Source organism: Trichomycterus rosablanca, chromosome 12 (assembly GCF_030014385.1).
Source record: "Trichomycterus rosablanca isolate fTriRos1 chromosome 12, fTriRos1.hap1, whole genome shotgun sequence".
Taxonomy (NCBI): domain Eukaryota; kingdom Metazoa; phylum Chordata; class Actinopteri; order Siluriformes; family Trichomycteridae; genus Trichomycterus; species Trichomycterus rosablanca.
The window spans coordinates 35,201,741-35,217,961 of NC_085999.1; the positions used below are offsets into that span (position 1 = coordinate 35,201,741).

At 38.3% G+C, this 16,221-nt stretch overlaps 1 protein-coding gene across 2 annotated transcripts in view; it reads left to right on the forward strand.

Annotated features, from left to right (window-relative positions):
* The first annotated feature begins 1,777 nt into the window (after positions 1 to 1,777).
* The window catches only part of ppp1r1c (protein phosphatase 1, regulatory (inhibitor) subunit 1C), a 29,684-nt gene continuing 15,240 nt past the window's right edge, over positions 1,778 to 16,221 (forward strand). Inside the window, exons 1-2 of one of the 2 annotated variants that reach the window (XM_063006150.1) lie at positions 1,778 to 1,947; positions 5,690 to 5,750. In XM_063006150.1, the coding sequence (XP_062862220.1) occupies positions 1,867 to 1,947; positions 5,690 to 5,750 (142 nt within the window). In that variant the 5' untranslated portion in view covers positions 1,778 to 1,866. The remainder of the gene's footprint in view (positions 1,948 to 5,689; positions 5,751 to 16,221) is intronic. The other variant, XM_063006151.1, reaches the window with a different exon arrangement.

Here is a 16,221-nt window from a genome sequence, read left to right on the forward strand (position 1 = left end):
ATACCTGACAACACAGTTTTTATTCTGATGTCCTTGTTGACAAAACCAGCCTGTTGTTACCTAGTTGTGGGCTAGTGTACTTTTCTGCTGCACCACCCAAGCGCTCTGTTCAATATGAAACACAAAAGCTTCATTTGTTTACGAGAAGGAATCAGGATTTACCACTAAACCTGTAAGTGACCAATAGTTTCAACAGTGAACCTGAGGAAAATGTGTTTTTATTTAGACCCTCCTACATGTACTTTAATGCTGGATGTAAAGATGGGTGCAAATGTTTTGTAATTATTGCCACAGACTTTAATTTCTACTTTACTTATCCACAGCACTAGTTTAGTTTCTTTATACCAAACTTTTCTTCATGTCTTTATAGAGCTTACTTTGTGCCCCGGGGCACAGTCATACTGGAACAGGAAAGGGCCATCCCTAAACTGTTGCTGCTAAGTTGGAAGCAGATAATTTTCTTTATATAATTGATTTATTACACTTATTAGCAACTGTTGTGATGTCCTCCAGACTTACTTCAAAGTCTTGTGAAAAGACTTCCCACATAGAGGTCATTTTATTTTAATACCATTTGTTTTTGAAAGGGGATGTTTAACAACAACTTTATGGTCAGGTGTCCAAATACTTTTGGCCATATAGTGTATGCCCAATTTATGATGTAATAGGAAATATAATATCTAAGAATGATATCAAACCAAACTCTCACCTGCCGCTTTATTAGAAACGCTGTGCTGTTATTGGGTGGAACGTGATTTGACTTGCACAGGGTGTTGGAAATATTCATTTAAGACTTTGGTCCAGTGTGAACAAGAAACAAAGAATAAAACCTTCATAAGCATCAAAGCCACCATTCATTGGCTAATGAAAGTCATGTGAGCACTGACAAGATGGGAACAGGTGAGTCTGATCTCTAATTAATTACAGGTTAGGCTGCCATTAATTACATTCTTTCATTGTTTTTTATTTTGTTATTTTTTTACACACTATAAGTCCAAAAGTATTTAGACATCCGCTAATTATTGAGTTCAGATGTTTTGTACACACTCCTTCCTGCACACCCTCTCTCATACATCCTCTCTCACATACACTCTCACACACAGTTTCATGCACAACTGCTTACAGACTTTCACATACACTCTTTCTCAACCCTTACATATATTTACACACTCTCCTTCTCTCACACACTCTCTTAAATACTTTGTCATGCTTTTTTAACTCTCTGTGTCTCTTGGGGTGGCACGGTGGCTAAGTGGGTAGCACTGTCACCTCACAGCAAGAAGGTCCTGGGTTCAATCCCCAGGTGGGGTGGTCCGGGTCCTTTCTGTGTGGAGTTTGCATGTTCTCCCTGTGTCTGCATGGGTTTACTCCGGATGCTCCGGTTTCCTCCCACAGTCCAAAGACATGCAAGTGAGGTGAATTGGAGATACTAAATTGTCCATGATTGTGTTCGATATAACCTTGTTAACTGAGTAACTACCGTTTCCTGTCATGAATGTAACCAAAAGTGTAAAACATGACATGAAAATCCTAATAAACAAAAAAACTCTATATCTCTTGCTCTCTCATAAGCACACACACATACACTATTTTTTATACACCATACAAACACTCTTTTTTACACTCTCCTGTTCTTGCTTGGCTCTCTTATACTCTTGGCTCTCGTATCTCTCTCTCTCTCTCTCTCTCTCTGAGTGGTTGTGAAACAGGAGAAGGCGGGCGGTCCTGGACAGAGACTAATCATTGGTACTCATAAGGAGGGGGTGAGTGAAGAGCCTGTAGGACCAAACAGCTGCTCTTTGTCCTTTCCTCTATCTCACTCTCTCATTCAGTCTTTCATCCTCAGTCCAGTCGTTCACTTCAGCCATGGAGCCCAACAGCCCTAAGAAGATCCAGTTTGCTGTACCACTGTTTCAGAGCCATCTGGACCCTCAGGCAGCAGAACACGTGAGTTCAGATACCTTTCTGTATACTGACTCTAATGCACTGTGTCTTATAGGCTCAAGCTGGAGTTGATGTATAGTTACCTTTCACTTAGTTCTGTAGCTCGGTAGCTCATTAGTTCTGTACTGATTTGGTTGATGCTGCATACCTCCTGGGGTCCTGGGTGTAAATCTTAGTCTTAGTATATTCTGTCCACATGGATTTTCTTCAGGCACATGGGTTTGCCTTCCCTCCAAAAATATGACAGTGGGAGGTTTTAGGGACAAACGTTTCCTCCTGGTTTGTATGAATGAGTAAGTAAATTTTGAGTGTTTAAAGCTCAGGGGTGAATTGGCACCTTGTTTAGAGAAACAAATAATAACTGAAAGTGTGTTTTAACCTCAAAATAACTTCCTTAAATTATTGTACATTTAAAAAATGCTATTATGCATGCTTAAATCTTTCTGTGTTACTGCAACACCAGCTCATGATCTCCATCTTGCCAATTTGATCAGTGTGATTGATGGTTTGAAAAGGTCTGTTGCCATGAACTTGAATTCATTGGTCTTCAACTGACAGTGATGAGCATTGCACAGTCCTTTTTATTGTGTTGGTCCCCCTTTTGCTGCCCCATATGCAGCAAACTGCGATGCTCTGTGTATTCTGACACCTTTCTATCAGAACCAGCATTAACTTCTTCAGCAGTTTGAGCTACAGTCGCTCGTCTGTTGGATCGGTCCACACGGGCCAGCCTTCACTCACCACGTGCATCAATGAGCCTTGGCCGCCCATGACCCTGTCGCCAGTTTACCACTGTTCCTTGGACCACTTCTGATAGATACTGTCCACTGAAGACCGGTAACACCCCACAAGAGCTGCAGTTTTGGAGATGCTCTGACCCAGTCGTTTAGCCATCACAATTTGGCCTTTGTCAAACTCACTCAAATCCTCACGCTTGTCCATTTTTCCTGCTTCTAACATCAACTTTGAGGATAAAATGTTCACTTGCTGCATAATATATCCCACCCACTAACAGGTGCCGTGATGAAAAGATAATCAGTGTTATACACTTCACCTGTCAGTGGTCATAATGTTATGCCTAGTCGGTGTATGACTTTTTTGCAAATTTTGATCATGATGGTCATGATTACTTTCTTCTTTATTATTATTACTGATGTGTTGTCATTAATAATAATAAAAATACTTTAAGGGATTAAAAATTTTATTGAAACATTGAATAAATCATTTATTATTGTACTTGCTTCCTTACACATTTGCATGTATCCAGAAATGAACAACAGCTTACAGCATGATGTGGTTTGTAGGTGTGATCTGATTGGTGGTGTTGTGTTACAGTATCACTGAGGTTCTTCACCCTTCAGGGTGTGAAATACAGATGCTGTACAAAAGCAGAAATGCTGCTGCTGCTGCAGAGTAATAACACACTTTGCTGATTTCATGATGATGCCAGCCTGGTCAGTGAGTGCTGGCATGGTCTGTGCTGAGCTAGAGATCCATTAGAAGAGACAGCATCTGATCTAATTCACCCAGAGAATGAGTTAGAAATGGATCCAGAGTATCTGATCACTGCAGGGAGGCATGAAGAAATGATTATAGGGCTATAAGTGTACAGAGGAGACATTATAGAGGAACAATGGGCATACTGACCATACAGCAGGGGTACCAACTTACAGAAATGGCTGAAGGTGGGGCATGATTAATTGTACACTACATGGGAATGTATGTTGAGACCCTATTTAACGTTTGGATTAAACCTCCACAAACACTGTTTGTAACATTTGATGGTTTACAGAGCTCAGTCATAGGAAACCGTCCTCTACATTTCTTACATTTCTGGCCTGTTAGTGCTGCTCTGTCAGCTGAAAGTTTTGTTTTTGTAAAGTCATACTATTTAGGAGCAATAACATCTGAAACAATAACTGATTTAAAGGTTTTAGCTGCTTCAAAAACTTCCCAAACCTTTGCTGTGGGAAAATGTAGAGGGAACAAAACAATCAAAAAACCCATGACTTGCTTAAACCAGTTTTAGGAGTTTAAAAGAGTTTAGTTATAAGACTAATATTCAACAACCTTCGATATGTGGATGACAAAACACTCACAGCAGAAAATCAGCAAGACTTGAGGAAAGAGGAAGATCATGAGGAAAGTGAAAAGATGGGACTACAGATCAATATAAAGACAAAAGTCGTGTCAACAGGAAAAACCACTAACTTTACCACTGATGGAGACGATGTTGATGTGGTGGACAGTTTTTCTCCTTGGATCAATTATTAAAGGCAAAGGATCCAGCAGGAAATATAACAGACTTGCATTTGACTGAACAAGACTAAAGGAACTGGAAGAGATCTTCAGATGTAAAGATTTGTCTTTGGATCTATATTTTTCTTGATTTTGGTTTCTCTTCACTATTTGCACTACTGTTTACAATTGCACTGGTCATACCAATAGACTTTAATCTTTTAGGTGCCTTATGTCACTCTGCTGTCTCGGACGTTAATATCAGGGACCTATATTTTTTATATTTTAAATTTCAGTGTGTATATATATTGCGTTTAGTGTGTTTATTATTATTTTTCATATATTTTACGTTTAGTGTTTATTTAATGTTTATTGTTTCACCATGCGTCTGAGAGTAACTTAATTTCAATCCTCTGTATGTCCTGTACATATTGCAGTATTGACAATAAAGTAGACTTTCCACTGTATCATCGTCATTCAATGTTATTTTTTTCTACATTTAATTTTTCACAGATTTTTCTCTGATCTTTTTGGATGATCGTTGTGTTCCATCCTTAGCTCTGCTGGTTCTCTGTGTTACTGTATGTCAGGCATCTGAAATCAGTTCCTGATGTTTTCCTTAAATACGGGTGGTATGATCTCCAGGTCATATTTTGAAAGTCTGATAGTTTGATTGTTTTTTTTCTCAGCTTCACTCTGAGCTCGCACATTACACTTTTGTGGTCTGTTCCACAATCAGCTTCAGGCCATGTCTTTGCAATTAAAATTCAGTTTTTCCCTCTCTTGGTGTGAAGAATGTAGTTGATTTGGTTTTGGCAAAATACATCTGGCCATGTTCAGGTTTAAAGACGTCATTTTGGTTGTTTGAAGAATGTGTACTCACAAAAGGTAATTAGTTGTTCTTCAGCTTCATTCCTTTTTTAGGGCCTTTTATTCAACTGTTTCTTCCACTTCTGATTTCCAACTTCATTTTAGTCTCCCACAACCAGCAAGAACATCTTGTTTGCAAATCCAGCCAAGTTAATTTTGAACTTCATCATAAAACTTTTCCATTTCTTCTTTGCTAGCATCTGTTATTGGACCATAATGAACATAATGTTGAATGGTTGTGCATAAAATTGGACTGACGTTAGTCTTGTTGACGTCTATGTTGACAATTATGCCAATTCATTTCTTCCTTGTTGTTCATGATTTAAGAAGTAGACAGTTTGTTCTCCTGGTAAAGTTTCCTAATCCTGTCTGTTTCAGTTTGCTTATCCCAGAGTGTTAATGCTCCGTTTCCATCTTCATTACTCCTAGCCAGCCATAATTCACTTAAGACTTTACTGTATTTTTGTAAAAACACCTTTGTTAAGCATTGTTTTCCTGTTACTTTAACCTCAAAAGCTTCCATTACCAGCAGACAGTGCTGTAGCTTGTATGGTGGTATTAGGACCATGAAGACTGCTAGATGTGCCCCTGTCGACACACATAAACACATTGTGATTTCACTTTCTGTGCTCCACAGATACGTAAAAGAAGACCAACTCCAGCGACCCTCGTCATCTATAATGACCCTAATGCATCAGGTAATATTTTACTCTTGTTGTAAACACTCTTGAACACAAGTACACTTATCTGTAAAGTGTGTGTGGACTCATGCACCACATGTGTGGACAACTGGAGTACACTTGGTCAAGGCTAATAAAGTACACACACACACACACACACACACACGCATGCTCCAACAGGCTCAATTCACAATGAACTATCATATTGAATCTGTCTCTATTATAATATTTTATTTTGTTTATTGTTCACATGTTGGTTATATGCTATTTACTCTTATGACTTCTGTTGGTTGCACAGCACCCACACAGGTAGCACCATGATTCTTACTGTTGCCAAATCAAACAGTACAATTCAATGTTGCAGCAACAAGGAGGTGAAAATATAAACCATTTAATCCTCTATTAGGAACACATATCCTGTTAGAGCTGGTTGCAGGTGGGCAGTTAGAGACACAATGTGTGTTCATCTTTTTCTAGTCTTTTATTAGTGAACATTTTTCTGAACACAGGACGCTGCTGGCTTTATATTTTTGGCTCTAGCGCTGTTATCCTCCCAGGAGTTAAAAAAATCCCAACAACACTGCTGCACTTACATTTTTTGTCATTAATTATTACCTAGGTAGTGGTAGCTTAGAGTTAAAGGTACAGAACTTTTGATCAGAAGGTTGCTGGTTCAAGCCCCATCACTGCCTTGCTGTGTTTTGGTCACAACTGTCAGTCACTTTGGGTAGAAGCTCTCGCTAAATGCAGGTAATGTAACTGTATAAGAGTTGAATGATGCTACTATGATGTAACAGTGTAATCAATAACATTATTACATACACTTTTCTGGGTTGTTGGATATCACAATAACACATGGCACCTTTATTACTTTATTGTTATTACTCACTATTTCAGGTAAATAAAGGATCTTTTTTTTAGATTGATTGATTACTTTCTACCTCCTTTTCCTATAAACTCTTATTCAGTTTCATCTATGTAATCCAACTGGTTCAGCAAATCACTGCAAATCAGAAACTCAGCAAAACCCAGTCTCATGTCAGGTTATGTTAGCCTTTAATGTTTATACTGTGGTGCAATCAAGCTCTCCTACATTTTTAGTAAATAAACTCCACCATGTAGATATCTTTGACACAGGAAGAATGATAATATTCATGATACAGATTGCTTTATCAGGCCTTGAAAGAATCTAACTTTCTGTATCGACCACCTTGAGGATGAGATAATGCGCTAGTGCTAATGTCTGCATGAAATGTGTCGAGGTCAGATGAGCTGTCAGGGACGATGGTATGCTGGAAGATTCATAAAGATTTAATGAACTTATATTATTATTATTATAATTATTATTATAATTATTGGGGTTTGAGCTGCAAAATTCTTGGAAGATTTGATCTAGTTGTTTAGAGCTCTGTTCATATACAGACTTTTACTTGGTTTTTAATTAGCAATGAACTAGGTTGGTGTTATAAGTAAAGACAAAACACACCAAATAAACTGAGACATCAGTAACTCAAGACCTAGTATGATTGCCAGGTCAATACTGAGTGGACTTGTGTGTAAATAAAAACCAATAGATGACCGAGTAAGAGACATACTAGGGTGATGAGTTAATCTGTAATTTGTAACACAGTACAGGAACACCGATTTTTTTAAATATAGTTTTTACAGCTTGCCTCATAAAAAGTAGAAAGATGCTGTACTGGTTATTCCACCAGTATAAAATAACAAGATTTGAATATTTAAAGAAAAAAGGAGGCTGGTGGTTTCTGATTACCCACATTGCCATGTAAAATAAAGTGAACAGGGGAAACTGAAATTGAATCAAGTTGAAAGTGCTGTCGGTATTTCAGCAACGAGGAATCATTTGTGAGTGGATCAGATGTAAATTAATTTAATAATGTATCTTTGAGAACAGACGTGCATGATCACAGTAAAAAAATTATCTTGACTATCACCAGATTTATGGTGTATGGAATTATAAGTTGGCACATGTATTGATCATGTGTAAAAGTTGCTTGCTGGTAAATTGCAATGTGAAGTCGATATGTGTAAATGACTCAAAGCTTTTTCAATGATCTCAGCTCATAGTTACATGCTTACATATATTCAGATTTACAGCCAAACCAAGTGTCTAATGTCTTTGTAATACCCATGTATGCAGCTAAACCCCTTTCACTAACAATCTATAAATACTGTCTTCGTATCAAGACAGTTATTGCTAACAAAGGTAACTCGATATTTATACATTTTGAGTGAAATGGGCTAAGCTACATAAATGGTCATTTACAAAGGCATTAGACACTTGGTTTGGCTGTAAATCTGAATACATGTAGGCACTTTATTTGTAACTATGTACTGAGATCATTTAAAAAGCTTTCTGACAAGTCAAGTCAAGAGAGTCAACAGAGGCTTTATTGTCATTCCAGCTATATACAAGTACATATTGAAACGAAACAATGTTCCTCCAGGACCAGGGTGCAACATAGAACAAAAAGTGCAAGAGTGTACAGTACACAGTGCAGATGAACAACAGTACAATAGGTACAAAAAGGCCTAAAATAAATACAAAAAGACATTTCTGATCTAAAAAGTAATTAAGGGAGACAAGACTTTACTGATATCAGGAAACTGCCATCAGGGACATTAATACGAACGTCACAGATTTTTTTGTTTGGATGTGGACAGGACTATGATTAGAAAAACAGTTGTATGATAACATTTATAAAAAAGGATAAATATAAAAGAGAAAATGTTTAGGATCACTTTTGTAACTGTCTACTGTTTTACTCTTTTCAAATCTGCTGGTACAGTTGAACATTTTCATTTTTCAGAATGACCAGACTAGCTGAAGACTGGGACATTTGTTAGTATTTTATATCGAATCTTTGTTTTCCTTTTTCTCTGGCACATTTTTTCTAATCCTTTATTTCCACTTTTCTAGAAACTAAGATTAAGGGATTTAAAGTAAAGTGGGGTTTTGGTACAAACTTCTGCATATGCTTTTGCTAATACATTATTAGTATTTGGTCTAATTCTGCCCTGACAGTGAGAGATTCGGGAAGGTTTCAGTTACTCAGTAGCTACTTATTTTTAAGGTTTCAGGGTACTTTGTAACAGCTTTGAAGATTTCGGACACTTTGGTTGGGAGATATACAAACATTTACAGACTTTGTACCTGGACTGGTAGGTTGGTGAGACTTATTTGTTTAACTGTAGGTTGAAAAGAGTTCAGATACTTTCCTCTAGCTGTGTGTTGGATTATTCGTGACTTTGTTATAGAGACTTGGGGTATATTGGAATATTTCTTACATATAGCAGACAGTCTGGTGTAGATGTAGCAGGAGGTTCTTTACATTTTGGGAAGAGTTTATTCGCTTTGGTTTTAGCTGTGCAGTTGAATAGGAGTGCATATTTTTGAAACACTGGTCCAGCTCTTGGAACATATGGTTAATATTTAATAAACTGTCTTTTTCAATATGGAAAGTTTTGGTAGACTTGTGGGTGGGGATTTGGGCCTTTAATCCAAAATTATGTGGGTTTGTATCCCCTTGAGCAAGGCCCTTAAATCTCTTGGCTCCAGGGGTGCCATACAATGGCTGATCCTGTGCTTTGCCCCCAGCTGTCCAACAAGCCGAAGAAAGTGCTGAAAATTGTGCCAGGTAGTGAATACTGAGACTTTAGTCTATCATGTTAAAGAGCTTTTTGGGATTTTGGACTTGGAATACACAATCTTTCAGAACATTTTCAGAACATCTATTTAAAACCATCTAAATATTTTATAGACTTTGGTCTCATGTTTGCTATGGCATTCTCTATAGCTTCAGAATTGTTAGGGATTTGATCTCTCCGTATGGTTGAAGAGATTTAAAATACTCTGATCTAGATTTTGGCTGAAGTAGATCTTTGGTCCAGTTAGTCCAGCTGACTCTGTATGTGGCAACAGAACAAAATATGACATCTGCACAAACAGCCTCCTGTTGCGTCACCATATGGAACAAGGAGAACCTTGCACAGTCCCACGGGGAACCAAAACACAATCATGCTCTGTTCCTCGTATGACCGTTTTTTTCCACCTCAGATCGTACTTGGAGTACAGGAGATTGTGGAGTGGAACCATCAAAGCTACACAGACTGATACTTTATCCTTTATGTTTTACTTTAAGTAACCAGAACATGCAAGAACAACAGTGGTTTAACCTCGGCAGGACAAGTTCAGTTTTAACTGTGGTCACAGTTTCAGGATTTTGTTAGGAAGGGTAATTAATTATGTTAATTATGCTCAGTAGCGAATCTCAAAAAATATTATTGCACACAAGGTACATTAGCGTGCCGTATGGCGGATTGGACATTGTCTCAAAGCATCCAAAAACCTGCAATGAGCAGCCTAGGGCAACAATGGTAAGGAAAGGCCAGTCTAACACCCAACAGCATTCTATAGTTATATGTGCAGAATTCAACATGTGTATAAGGTGGCTTGGCAAAATTATGTTAAAATTAACATGGAGTTCCCTAGAAATATGTTGTCTAGTTGTTCCTGTTACAATACAGTGTATACACCGATCAGACATAACATTATGATATTGTGTTGGTCCCCCTTTTGCCGCCAAAACAGCCCTGCAACTGTGATGCTCTGTGTGTTCTGACACCTTTCTATCAAAACCAGCATTAACTCCTTCAGCAGTTTGAGCTACAGTAGCTTGTTGGATCGGACCACACGGGCCAGCCTTCCCCCCCCCTCCCCGTTCATCTGGCACAGTCGTCCAGCCATCACAATTTGGCCCTTGTCAAACTCGCTCAAATCCTTACGTTGCCCATTTTTCCTGCTTCTAACACATCAGCTTTAAGGATAAATCATACAATCAGTGTTATTCACTTCACCTGTCAGTGGTCATAATGTTATGCCTCGTCGGTGTATTTACAATAAACAAACAAAAGTTAAAGAAATTGTACTGTTGTTTATGTGGATACAGGTTAATTTCTAAATCCCTGTTTCTCCTTTTATTTGCAGTCCACATTCGGTCCAAATGTTTCTAAAATTAAGATTTGGATGTCATTTTTGGCAGTTATGGCTTTTAAACTGGCACATTTGTTTAGAGAGAGAGAGAGAAAGAGAGAAAGAGAGAGTGTGTGTGCGTGTGTGTGTGTTTTAAAAATAACAATCTATCTTGGTCAAAAAATTACTGGGTGCAAATCTTCTGAACAGCCCTCTAAGTCCAGCCAGCGCTGGCATCTATCTGCCAACAGAGAGACACCAATTCACACCTGGGTTCTTGTGTCAGCTTCAGCTTTAAGCACCTCAGTCCTTCTCTCCTGAAAGTGTTATTCCTGACTCTCTGGTGCCAGGCATGTCTTACCCACCTCTAAATAATTACTACCAATTGGACACAGACAAAGAACTTGATTATTTCACTGCTGGAAAGGACTGATGGATCGTCTGAGACGGGGTAATTTTTCAGGCTTTGCTTTAAATGAGGTTTTATAAGAGCCAAAAATACTTAGACCACTTTGGACAATATTTCATCTGTTTTAAATTTTGGGGAACACTTTTTAATAAATGGTGTCTATTGCACATTTAGAGCACATTTATTTAAATTATGTCATTCTTTTATATAGCTAAATTATTTATAAGAATTGTTAAGTTAGAATATGTATGCTGATATAAAAATTATGTGAATAATTTTAGAGTAGAAAGGCCGATATTGTCATGATAAGTGGGCCGAGATTTGGTAAAGCGCTCTCAGTCCCTCCAATATAAGTACAGTAGTAGAAATGCAGAATGCAGTCATTGTTCCAATGCCTCCTAAAGGTCCTAACTGAGTTTGAGATCAGGTCTCTGTGTAAGCAACTGTATTTTCTACACACCAAACATGTCAGGCCATGTTTTTATGGATACTTCTTTGGGGCTCAGTCATTTTCAGTGCTTGAAGTGGGGAAAAAGTGCCGGTTCTTTCCTTTCACACAAGTTGGCGTGTGCCAGCCAGAATCAGCTAATTATTACATATTATATTCTAAATATTTTAAGTTTTTTTTACTATTAATTTGGTAACACAAAATGCTATCTTTTGCTGTTATTTTTTTTTTTTAGCTACCAGCACTTTTCACAAGCTTTTTCTTGGCATCTCCATATCAGGTCCTTGGCAGTTTATGATGACCGTATATAAACTGTACAATACGAGGGCATACATTTACTATACAAGGGCACAAATGTGACTCTAATGTGAATTTAATGGCTTGTCCAGCACTGTGAAGGTTTGCGGTTCGAGTCTCATTCAAAGACGATGTGGATGGCAGGTACCTAAAAAAAGGGCACCTACCTCATTTATATACGCTGCATTGCTCTTGAGCTCTCTACGTTTTCTTTACAAGTCCAGTACAAGACAAGTCACAGAATGTAATACTTATTAATTTGCTGATGTCAATTTTCTACACAAAAAGATGTTCCACCAAGTTGCTGTTTGTCTACTTTAAATTTATTTGATATGTAGAAAACCCACAACACACATATTAAACAAAAGAGTTTATGCTTTACTAACATTTACAGTATTTAGCTTTTTATCCAAAGGGAATTACAATTTTAACTAAGTACAATCCAAGCAATTGAGGGTTAAGTGCCTTGACTGGGCTTAAACCACTCTGAAATACCTTAACCAATGAGCTACTGCTGTGAAAATGGTTTAAGGTATTTATCAGATGTTTTTATCCTACGCATCTTACATCTGTGAACGAATACCTTTTAATCCATTGAGGGTTAAGAGTCTTGCTCAACAGCCCAAAAGTGGCTCAACCTTCTTAACCAATTTCCATTCAGTCTGAGGAAAAGATTGATTGCAGGAATCACTGGAATCATTAAAAAGACTGCCATGTCACATGATACATGTCTTCAGCTGTGCGCTGAGTGTTAGACAGTAGTGGCTGGATGGAGTGTGTAAGTGTTGTGGTTGGTATGGTGGTTAGTGTACGTGGTTTTGGTGGGGAGTAATGGCAGGGGCGTAGGTGGGGGCGAGGATAAACAGTGCACCATTCACACTACAGAAACTTCTTTGTGTGTTTGGCATTTCTGCGCGTTCGTAAAAACGTGCCACTAGCGGCGTACAATGAAAGCTTTCTGAGGAGCCGCTAACTTGCGTCAAATGGTTGGCATTATGTTCTTCATTAGAGCTGGAGCTCGTTTATGGGGGTGCAGGTTGGAATAAACCACTCCAAAAGTGCTGGCTGGGTTTTCTGGGGCTTGTGTAATAACCTCCTGTGTGTAATGACTTCCTCGTGTTTGTCTGAGGTAGTGATGTCATACAAACAGAAGCCCATATGTGAACGTTGTGGTACTTTGTGTACTGGAGTTGTTTTTTATAGGAACCTCAGTTAGTAGGTTTGTATTAGTCATAATTGTGAGCTGCTTCGGATAAAAGCGTCTGCTAAATGGTGCAAATGTAAATGTAAACTTTCACAGCAGTTACTGCACTTAAACAATTTGTATAATGTGATGTGAGTTCATTTGTCTTTGTAGTTAATCTCTGCTTTAAATCAGACAGATTGCTAGTTTTAGAATTTACGTTTCATTAGTTAAAAAGCTGCACAAGGATTATGATCAAGTTACTGCTTAACACAAGCAAAGTGGTCAATTTTTCTGGCTTTGTTTTAAATCTCTGAATTTTTGTCTTTTCTTCTACTAAAATCCCAAATGTGACTGTTTTTTCAAGAAGCTTTTGAAAGATATCATTTATATGTACTATACGAGGGCACAAATGTGACTCAGGAATCTAATGGCTTGTCCAGCACTGTAAAGATTTGAGGTTTGAGTCTCAGGGCCAACACAAAAGGACACTGACGTTAGAAGGAGGAACGGTTGGTTTGGGACAGCAACAGTGACACCTACTGCCTGGTCAAGGCACTAGTAAAGGCAGTGAAGGAGAGCATAGCGAGACCCTTGCAGGGTCATGCACAGATGGCAGGTACCTAAGCAATGCAAAGCTTTCCTGGTCTGCCTGGTCAAGACACTAGTAAAGTCAGTGAAGGAATACAGAGAGCATAGCAAGACTCTCTGCAGGGCCATGCACAGACAATGTGGATGGCAGGTACCTAAGCAAAAAAGGGCACCTACCTCATAATTTACAATAAAAAAATCCACATATTTAATCACAAACATACAAACTTAAAAATGAAATACAATATAAAACAAGGAGCAGAAAAACGTCTTGCGAAAATGCTGTTTATCTATTCAGAGGTCGAAAGGGCAGATGCTTGAGTACCACCCAGGGTCTATTTGTGCACGTGCTTGATGTATGTGTTAGAGCTCTCTGGTGAACAGATTAAATGTGCAAAGTAACGCTCGTGCTAGCCTGTGGATTTTAATAGTGTATTGGATGAACTGCTTTCCAAAAATACTCATATTAGTGTGGCTCCACTGTGATGAAACTTGTATTCAGGTGACTAATTTCATGCTGGATTAATTTTATTATTCTACTACATGACATGCATGGTGATTTTTTACATTCATGGCATTTAGCAGACACTTTTATCCTGTACGACTGATTTCAATTCAAGTAATAGAGGCTTGTTCAGTGGCCCAACAGTGGAAGCTTGGCAGAGCTTGAACCAGCCGCCTTCTGATTACTATTTAGAAAGTTAATATACCTGGAGCATCACATTGTAAATGAGCTACACAAAACATGAGCCATAAATGTTTGAGATTTCTTTTGAAGTATTCAGGAATGTTTCAAATCTTCAGATATGTGTGCACAGATGAGTAAAAATACAAGATTTTTTATTTAGTGTCTTCATCTGGATACAAGATGTACTGAAATCACTGTGTATGAACCGAAAAAGCCTGCAGTTCTTGTTTTAAACATTTCGCTGGATTGTTGTTTGACTGTATCCACAGGAAAACCTGCAGGGAACAACAGTCTCTTACCAAGGGTCTAAAAGAAAACCCAATACATTTTTCCAGAAGGTCATACCAGGTCTGTTGTACATTAGAAGCTACTCAAACATGGTTGACACTGTCCACTGTAGAGTAGGCTTTACATAACCATGGGCTTTGTGAAACTTAGAGAGAGTGAATTTTGTTTTTCATTACATAGATGAAGAAAAGCCGTGAGCTGCATAGCAGCCTCTAAGTCTGTATTGATATTAAGCTTGATTAAGTGTGGATGATGTCACCTGTATTCCAGCAGCTTCTAATTCATGTGGTGAGCTGGGAATGATGAGTATTAAAGATCCTGTTAACGGTGTATTTCAGTGTCCGTCAGCTTTGGATAAAAAGAGGCAGCTGAGATGAGGGAGGGGATCTACATTTTTCCAGTCTGGTGTTATTAACAAATATGGCTGCAGAGGAAGGAGCATTTCTTTTGGATGGTGTCCAATAAGGATTTGTATCCTTATTTGTGTTAATGGCCGGACACAGGAGCTTTTTGTGAAAGCATCTAGAAAGTTCTTTTTGTAAATGCATCATGAGGGCACTGTAATCAGTGTACTGAGGCGCCACAGTGGAGGTTGTGGTGGTTTTGCTATTTGCTCTGAAGCTGTTGGTGTTAAAAAAGTAGTTAATTGATTCTGTGTGATCCTGAACCACCAACAGGATGAGGACAATTATAAAAAAGTGAGAAGTGAGTAGAAGACAGTGAGTACTGCAGTTATGATACAAAACATGCATCAAATTAGTACCTGTCTTTTTGGTTATATTAATTTACACTTACCATCTTAGTGAAGTGCCTGGCTGAATCAGTAAGTCCAAAGGGTCAAACCAAGAGGCAAAGAACAGTCTTAACAGCTTGCATGTGACGTATGAAACTAGCAATATAAGGTGCAAAGACAGTGAAGATACAAACACAAAGTATTGAAACACCAATTACATCCAAGGTTATTGTAACAACCATTCAGCTTGATTTGTACCTAGATTCAGAAAGTATTTAGACCCTTCGACTTTTATATCGCCAGTCGTTTAAAGCCTCGTCCCCTGTATACAATAAACAGGAACAAATCACAGACAGGGGTGGTGAGACATTATCTCACTTGTACCTGGTTGTATCTGTCTCCACTCCCTGTCTGTGATTTGTTTATGTTTATTGTTGGTGATTCAGTAGTAAATTATACTAGTCCACTACCACTGGGATTCAGGGTTCGAATCCCATCGGTGCTATAGGTCTGTCAGGCGACTACTTACAGACGTGATTGGCTATGTCTTGGAAGGGGAGGTGGATCGGTGGTTGAGGGCCTGTGATTGACCCTGTACAGGGTTTATTCTTACCTTGCAAGTAGTGTTTCAGGGTGACGATAAACTCACTGTGACCCTGACCAGGATGGAGTATCCTTATAAAAACAAATAAAAACCATTGCAACTATGTACAGGGAATGTGGCCTGTGTATATTGATGGTACGGCTCATATAATACATTTATTTTGCATGTCCTGCTTTGACGTGTTCATAATATTTTACATTCATGAATTTTTGGACTTTACTCATGAATGTAATTTTCTCACTAGTATTGATAAAT